The sequence below is a fragment of the Palaemon carinicauda genome, chromosome 8 (genome assembly GCF_036898095.1).
Source record: "Palaemon carinicauda isolate YSFRI2023 chromosome 8, ASM3689809v2, whole genome shotgun sequence".
Lineage (NCBI taxonomy): Eukaryota > Metazoa > Arthropoda > Malacostraca > Decapoda > Palaemonidae > Palaemon > Palaemon carinicauda.
This window is the reverse complement of record NC_090732.1, coordinates 139,901,469-139,911,468: the sequence shown is the minus strand read 5'-3', so window position 1 is coordinate 139,911,468 and position 10,000 is coordinate 139,901,469. Positions and strand designations below refer to the sequence as shown.

General features: G+C 32.5%; 1 protein-coding gene across 1 annotated transcript; it reads right to left on the bottom strand.

The window, feature by feature from the left end:
- Window positions 1-8,868: 8,868 nt before the first annotated feature.
- Window positions 8,869-9,495, bottom strand: LOC137645476 (piggyBac transposable element-derived protein 2-like). The gene has a single exon (XM_068378281.1). It carries the CDS (start codon window positions 9,493-9,495, stop codon window positions 8,869-8,871), a length of 627 nt encoding a protein of 208 aa, XP_068234382.1.
- Window positions 9,496-10,000: the final 505 nt, after the last annotated feature.

Genomic DNA, 10,000 nt, shown 5'->3' with positions numbered 1-10,000 from the left:
GGGTGGGAAACATCATTGTGAAAATCTTTCGAAATCAAATTAAGATCAGCTTTATTGAATGAGGCAGGAGGCAATCTGCTATTCGAAAGACCGGTGGGAGGGCGCAGTTCGGAGTCTAAAATGCACATTAGAAACTTTTTAAAGAGTTTTATACTTCCCCAGCTCCTTCGGTGTGGGTTAAGAATTATCTCTAAACCATAAACAACCTTTACATTGTAGAAATATGTTTTTTAAGGGTTATGGTGGCTTATTGGAAACATACCATGGAAATAAGTAGAGGGGCACTCAGCAGAGCTAAGACCTCCGCCGCGGCAGCTTATTTCTAGACCTTTTGCTCGACCTTGATCTTGAACTTTGACCTTAACATGTATTAATTGGCGTGTATTTCCATACACTCAAATATGAACCAAGTTTAAAGTTTCTGTGACAACGATGTCCAAACTTATGGCTCATTACGTGAATTGGACATTTTGCTTGACCGTGACCTTGACCTTCGACCTTGACCTCCCAAAATTTATTCAATTCCAGCTTCTTACATACCAGTTAATCCCTGTAAGTTTCATAACTGTACGATCAAAATTATGACCAGGAAGCTGTTCACAAACTAACACACACACACACACCAACAGGGACGAAAACATAACCCCTTCCAACTTCGTTGGTGGATGTAGTTATTCAAATCATAAAAAAGTAACCTGAGTTTCATGTAAACAATGCTACGTTGCAATTAATTCACCCAGAATAGTTTCTATATAAGAGACTACAAATGCCACCAAACTAAAATAAAAAAAATATTCTTTGTCCTTTCAGAGTCTCTCTCTCTCTCTCTCTCTCTCTCTCTCTCTCTCTCTCTCTCTCTCTCTCTCTCTCTCTCTCTCTCTCATTCTTTTGATCTACGACATACCTCTTATCCTTTATCTACTCCTTATGTACCGCTTTTTTTCTAAACAAACTATGAGGGTGAGTGGAAACGGGAACAGAAGTGGAAGCGAGGGATTAAAATATCGCTTCAAGGATCCCAAAGGGGAAGAGGAGAGGGGAATAAGGGAGAGGAGGAGAGAGAGGGAACAAACGAAGGGATGGATAACTCTTCTTCCCAAACCATTAGCTTCTATCATCTCGAAGGAAGTAAAAAAATTAAAATGGGATAAAAGCGTAATGGCTATAGACGGAATGAAGAGGGGTTGTCGTGGAAACCTCAAATAATAATAAATGGTTTGGTTGCTATTTGGGTTATAATCTTTCTGTATGTTAATAGTTTCTTTGCATTTGATGCATCACTTTTTTTTTTTTTTTTTTTTTCGTGGCCTGATTGGTAACGTCTATGCCAGGTGTTTGCTAGACGGGGGTTCGAGTCCCGCTCAGACTCGTTATTCCTTTAGTGTGTGCAACCTCACCATCCTTGTGAGCTAAGGTTGGGTGGTTTGGGGGAGCCTATAGGTTTATCTGCTGAGTCATCAGCAGCCATTGCCTGTACGTCTCTAGTCTTAGCTTGGTTGCAGAGGGGGCTCGAGCGCTAGGCCAATGTCACTGTCCAGGGCCTCTGCCATTCATGAGGGGCCTTTAAACCTTTAAACAATATTTTTTGTGTCTAAAGTTACTCTTTTCTATGCACAGATATAATGAAGAATGTTTTAATACATAGCTATGCTTATGTTCATGTGCATAAATATAAATAAATATATTTCTATGCAAACATATATAAGTATACACATATGGATATAGATATATATACACATGTATGAATATATATTACTAACACTCGATAGCTCCATTGGTAGAGTCACTGTCATGGTTTCGGCTAAGAGGCATAGATTCGAATCTCTGCCCAGCCAGAAACTGTTATCATAAATGAATTTCCAGTGGATATACATTTCCAAAGGTAGAATTCGGTATTAAATGCTATTATGGGTGATATTTACATACACGTGTATATATATATATATATATATATATATATATATATATATTTATATATATATTTATTTATATATATATGTATATATATATATATATATTTATTTATATATATATATATATATATATATATATATATATATAAACACACATACTGATGATGAAGTAACATAATTAGCTCTACTAAAGGTCGCCCATTTGGATAAGTTGATCACACTGGGCCTGATCAATATTTGGATGGGTAACCACATGGATTATTAAATGGTGGTAGCCAATCATTCCCATGAATCTCTGTGTTTGGCTGGCAGTGTTCGCTAATAAATGTCATTTAAAAACATGAAAGTATAGCATTGTCTATCCCAAATGACTCTGAGTGAGGCATACAGTGTATATATACAGTATATATATATATATGTGTGTGTGTATATATATATATATATATACATATATATGTATATATATATATATATATATATATATACATATATAAACTTTCAATAAACGACACCAAAATCTCTAAATATGATGTTAGTTTGGTATTCCAAATTAATTTATTAGGAATCAAAATATACTGAATATCACTAATTGGTACAGTGTTATTACTAAATAATCTATTGAATATGTAAACGTCTCATTTAAAGATCATTATTAAGAAAGCCTCTTATTACTTAATGAAGGTTTAAATAGAATATAACAAACATATGTTGGTGACTGAGACTTTATTGCCTGAGGAAAAATTAGAAATTCGTTTTTATTTCATTAAGATGGTTATGAAATTATAGACTTCTTTTTTCTTTAATAAAGCCTACTCACGCATAAAAATACAACTTGGATATAATTTTCTTCAAATGGTTATAAATTTTTTTAATATTCTTTAAAGATTTTGAATAAAGATATATCAGCATGGGACCAAAATTAGATTTTGTTTACCTTTTTTGTATGGCTATGATTATCAAGAAGTACAGAAGAAGAATAAGTTAAAAACAAAGAAAACGAGGCCAGATAAAATTAATAACCAACATTTTATCAAGAATATCTGATATCCCTTTCAGGGGGGTAATTAAAATCTTATTGAGCGCGATAATAATAATTAAAATAATAATAATAATCGAAGTTTTTCTTCTTGTTCTTTTGCCCTTTCACAGTGCTCCAGATTTGACAACTTTGGTCAGGTTTTTTTTTTTTTTTTTTTTTTCCTTTAACTCGGCATTTGCTTTCTTGAATCGTTTTGGACAATTTGGAACCATTTTTTTTCATATTACCGTATATAATGCCATTAATCATATTTACGACTTCTACTGAACTGAACTGTTGAAAATTTGCATTAAAAAAAAAAAAAACTTAAATACCTGACAACATTTATTCCAGGATTTTTACCGTTTTAAAAACGGATATATTGACGTAAAGGAGTGACATCACGGTCACCATCCCTTAAAATATAATAACGAAGGTAAAATTAGGGTCGCCTGTATTTTACTGAAATACGGTTGAGAACAGTAGATTTTTACCGAGAATGTCCGATTAAAATTACGATTTTTTTAACAGTGTCACAAAATATTTTCCAAAAGGAACACGAGCTGGAGTGCCACTCGACAAACCGCACTCGAGCCTTGGTTGAAGGTGGAATATCCCTGGCAAGCTTTGGTGAGCTGGTTTCAATCATATTTTTTTTTTCAAGAAGATTATAGCCCTGACTGAAAGAGTAGAGGGAATATTTTCATAGATAGTGAGAGTGTTATCAACCTCCATCGATGTAATTGTTGAGGACAATTTGCCAGGATGTTCCACACATATATATATATATATATATATATATATATATATATATATATATATATATATATATTCAAATAAGCCATATATATTTTTGATACATTAATGTCTGGATTCTCTTAACGACCTCGGGATCAGAGCCCCAGGCGAAATCACACAAAGACAAGAGCTTGGCTCCGGCCGGGAATCGAACCCTGGGGCTCTGATCCCGAGGTCGTTAAGAGAATCCAGACATTAATGTATCAAAAATATATATGGCTTATTTGAATATGAAAAACACGTAAAAATGTGCAAAATTTATCATATATATATATATATATATATATATATATATATATACAGTATATATATATATATATATATATATATATATATATATATATATATATACACACATACCATCATCATCATCATCATCATCATTATCTCCTACGCCTATTGACGCAAAGGGCCTCAGTTAGATTTCGCCAGTCGTCTATATCTTGTGCTTTTAAAATTTAAATGAATACTTATATATATATATATATATATATATATATATATATATATATATATGTATATATATGTGTGTGTGTATGTATGTATATATATATATATATATATATATACATACATACATACATACATGCAAACATACATAAACAAACAGCTATACTCTTTTACACACCTCCTAAATCCCAAGAGAAGACGTATTCTCTTTTCTAATTGTTTCGAACGTGACATAAGTGGGCGTTTCCACCCGAGCTAACATTATTCACGACGAGAAGATGATTAAAGCTTTCTGGGCGATTGGAAGCCACATCTCAGCATCCTTCGGTACATCTCGTTTTCCAGTTCAGGAAGCGAGACATAGAGATTCCGATTTCACACTTCGCGGAGTCCACCTTCGGGGGAATATTTTTATCCAGTATTGAATTCACAAATATTTTTTTTTTCTATCTTGTCTCGTCAATTATATAAATCTATATCTGTTCTGTAATTTTATTCTAAATATAAGTATTTTTTTTAATTACATCGTTTTTTTTTTGGTTACATTTTACAGTTTAGAAAAAATTGTTAGTATCTATTATTCTGATTTTTATTATCAAGGTGATATTTCTCTAGTACGTATTTTATCAAACATACGCACATACACACATGTAGGTATATATATATATATATATATATATATATATATATATATATATGTGTGTGTGTGTGTGTGTGTATGCATATATATATGTATATATATAAATATATATGTATGATTAGAGGTAAATAAATAGCTAGCTAGACATACGAGTGCCTGTTAGTCTATCTATCTGCCTAACTATTATATGCCAATCTGATTGTCTCCGCATCAAGCTATTTTATATCCGAGCAAATATGCCTATGCGTTCGTCTATAAATATTCTGTCATATGAAAAGTCCTACGTATATAGACATCATTTGAACACGAGGAGAATGAACAATCCATTAACTCCAAAAAGAACTCCAAAGAGATTAAAGTCTTCAGGAGATGGATCCAGACATGACTTCGAGAAAGTCTTCAGTGGATCTAATCTATTTCGCGGAAGAAGAGAGCTTGAAGTAAAATTAGGGTCTTTTTAATTGTCATGATTGGAGGGTTCTAATGTCTTTGATGTGATATTACATTTGATATTTATTGAGGATTAAGGAACGTTCAGTATTACCATATAACCATCACCGTATATATATATATATATATATATATATATATATATATATATATATATATATGTGTGTGTGTGTGTGTGTGTGTGTATATATACATATATTGCATGTATATGTATACTGTATATATATATGTATATATAGGTCTACTATATATATATATATATATATATATATATATATATATATATATATATATATATATAAGCATGTATAAGCATGTATATAAGTCCATATATATATATATACAGAGAGAGAGAGAGAGAGAGAGAGAGAGAGAGAGAGAGAGAGAGAGAGAGAGAGAGAGATACGCACATTTATAGACAAACAGAATATTTCTAATATTTTGAGTCAATAAACCATATCTCTTACTTTATGAATACTCAAGCTGGATAGATTGATACATAAAATATTCCTTATACGGTAATCCATACTCTTTGATCACACCTGCATAATGTTATGCATATAGATAGTTGATAGACATAGAAATGCCCCAATAATAAACTTATCCAAAACTTTTCTCTATTTTACATAAGTTTAAGGAAATATAAGTTTTGCCTCGAGTGATTTGCATTTCAATAGCTCTCCTCATCCTATGAAACTTGGTATCTTTCTTATCTCTTTATGCGTCACTCCTTTAAAAACTAGAAAATTTTCTGAGCGTCATTATGTGTTTGGGATTTTTATTTCTTTTATTCTGGGTTTAAGTGAATTCTAATAGACTAGGTGAGTTCAATTGTTTATTTTCTGTCAAGCGGTTTCAATTTTGATAAAAGGAAATCAATGAAAGTATGGTTTCGTTAAATGAAAATAAATGCATTGTTTATTTATCAGTAAAGGTACAAGCTCTGAATTTAATTCTGGCCGATTAATTTAGGCCTCTTCTTCAATTAAATATATATTTTACCTCTCTTGCGTAGGAATTTATAGAATGTCGACTATCAAAGCAAACATTGAGAATCAGAATATATATATATATATATATATATATATATATATATATATATAGTCATATGTATATAGTTTTATATATATATATATAAATATATATATATATATATATATATATATATATATATATATATATATATATATATATATATATATATATGAATATATTTCACAAGCACACGTGATTTCAATCAATGTAAATATCACCCACGAATGGCATTTAATACCGAATTCTATCTTGGGAATATACTTCCACTTGGAATTCATTTTATGGTAACAGCTTCTGGCCGGGTGGAGATTCGAACCCTCACCTGTTCAGCTGGAAACAATGCCCGCAGGGACCATACCGACTGAGCTATCAAGAGAGATATAAGTTTATGACAAGTCCTCGTACATATTCCTGTCGAATTCATGAATCTATTCATATACTTGAAATAACCCATCTCCACCATGATAGCTGAATCGTAAGTTTGCAACACGTGGTTATTATAAATGAATATATATCTCAAGCACATGTGATTTCAATCAATGTAAAAATCACCCACGAAAAGCATTTAATACCGAATTCTATCTTGGGAATATACATCCACTTGGAATTCACTGCGGGCATTGTTTCCAGCCGAACAGGTGAGGGTTCGAATCTCCACCCGGCCAGAAGCTGTTACCATAAAATGAATTCCAAGTGGATGTATATTCCCAAGATAGAATTCGGTATTAAATGCCATTCGTGGGTGATATATATATATATATATATATCATCATCATCATCAGCCGTTACTAGTCCACTGCAGAACAAAGGCCACAGACATGTCCTACTTGTGTCTATATATGGTCTTCCTCTGCCAGTCCACGTCCGCAAACTTTCTAAGCTCGTCAATCCATCATCTTCTCTTCCTTCCCCTGCTTTATATATATATATATGTATTATTATTATTATTATTATTATTATTATTATTATTATTATATATATATGTATATATATATATATATATATATATATATATATATATATATATATATATATATATATATAGACACATGTGTGTGTGCGTACTTGGCATATCATCATGGACAATTCAATATAATTTTGAACAAGTAGCTGAATACCAACACGAACTCTATTAAGTAAAATGCGCATAATCAAATATGCACCCGTAAGATGGCTTAATATATCTTAAAGAATATTCACCAGTTGGCAAATTGTCTCTGTTTCAAACCGTCAGGAAGATTAAAGAACTCAAACGTTGTTTTCCAGAGTTTGACGTTTGGTTATTTATTTTTTTCAATCTTGTCCTTTCCGTCGTTAACTATTGGACATATTCAGTACCTATTTCTCTTATCAACACTGCATTATTATTTTTTTTTTCTCTCTCTCTCTCTCTCTCTCTCTCTCTCTCTCTCTCTCTCTCTCTCTCTCTCTTATCAACACTGGAAAATTATATTCTAACTATACCTCATTTATAATTGCGCTCTCTCTCTCTCTCTCTCTCTCTCTCTCTCTCTCTCTCTCTCTCTCTTATCAAAACTGCAATCATATTCTTCTCTCTAGACATAATTTTCATTGATTGTTCTCTCTCTCTCTCTCTCTCTCTCTCTCTCTCTCTCTCTCTCTCTCTCTCATTGTTGTATCAACATTATTGCATTATACGAAAGACAAAAGAATTCAAAGAGTTTACTTTGTAATATTTTGTAGCTTTTGCACAAGAGTCAAGAAAGGTTTTCATCTAAACATGCAATTCAATAAAGTGTTTCCCCCTGATTTGTTTTAACTACTTATATTCGGCCTTCTTATTTCCCTTTCCCCGTGAGATATTAGAACAAATAGAATTTTGAAGAAATTTTTACAAAGTTTTGATAGAGTCTTCATTTTCTTTTCCTTGTTTTTGTTTTAGGAGTTTACTATCCTATACTGGACATGTAAGCTGGTACAGCCAGTTCTTCAATCTCTAATAATTAAGGAAGTCCTGTATTCGTGTGGATAATCAATTTAATTCATTCGTGTAAGCAATGTGAAATAAGATTGCTAAAATAAAAATGATTAACCCATTACTGCCTGATTTTTTTTTCTTAATTTTTTTCATTATTTAAGTTTAATATGTATATTTATATGGTATTATATTTGTCCATATATAGGACCTACTATATAGTAGGTTAGGCGGATAAGGAGTACACATTTTTATTGAGGAGACTATTTTCTATAATAAAATTTTATTGGTATTTTTTCATTACAAGGAGGATGTATTAGAAACAAGACACTCAATAATAATGCGTTTATTACGGAATAACACAAAGAAATATTGCAGTTTACTGCTGAAATTTATTGTATTTATAAGCCCTATTACTTTTGCACGTGCTGACAGTATTTGAATATGTGAAATGGATAATTATTCTTACTTCTACAAGTGAAATGTTTAACAGAAAATTGTGATACTGTAGAATAAAATAGAAATAAAACTGGTTCATGCTTTAGAAAAACTTCATTCTTGGTAAAATTTTGAGATAAATTCCGTGATATCACACAATAACAAACCAGACACTATAATTAGCAGTATTCTAAAGAGCACGACGATGATATTCAACAAAACATTTCACACACAATGGAACTCCACACTTCATACACCCTTGCGAAGGACGAGATTTGCAAGAGGATAGAGCACATTTCCATGCCTGTTTTCCAAGGGGTTCGAACAGGTGACCAATATTGTCATAACGTACATCTGGAATAACCCGAGATGACTGTCTTGGCCGGCCTATTCCCACACGTGGTTCTGCCTGCTGAGGGTATGTCCTTGCAATGTAGCGCTTGAATGACAACAGTTGAAGGTTGCTTTCATCAACACGATGGAGAAGCCAGCAGTTCTGAATCGTTGCATCAATTACCCAAGAAAATATAGGCCACCACCACTTTTTCATGCTAATGGATATACGGTAACAATTGATGTTTTGGTCCATCCTATCAGTGCCACCCATGTGCCTGTTGTAATCCCCGATGAGATAAGGTCGACTTACACTAATTTTCTTTTTGTCCTTTGCTGACCATCGAGATACACTTTCCAGAAGATAAACAGGAGAAATATTTGATACCACTGAAACTACTGCATTATCCTTCCAGCGTACCAACAAGATCTTGTGAATATTATCCACAACAACATCTGTATCTCCTCGAGGAACCTTCTTCATTTCGTTTGTGGAGTTTATAGGACAAGTCTTCGGAATTCTGTTGTCCCTTACTGTTCCAGTTGCTTCATAGTTTATCTCTTGTTAGTGATTTACTAAAGGTAAACTTGTGTCGAAGTAAAACCTCACTGGTATATCTTTGATATGACTTGATAGTTTTTCAAATAAAATCATCAAAGTGTCCCCACCTTTTCCAAACCTTTCTTCATAGTGACGATTCAACCCGAAGGCTGTCCCTTGGTATACATCAAACGTAGCTAAATATCCAAGTGGAGAATTTAGGCATCAAGCTTTAAATCCAAATCTCACAGGTTTATTCGGAATGTACTGTTTGCATCCATGCCTACCAAAATATTCTATCATTGCTTCATCAAGTTGATCCTTGTTTAGTGCCTGATTATCAGTGGAAGGCAGAAACCGTAATATTTCTTCAAATGTATCACGTGACATTGTCTTAGCAATGAGTTCGACTCCAACATCAGCATCCAAAGACCAGTATAGGCGGCAA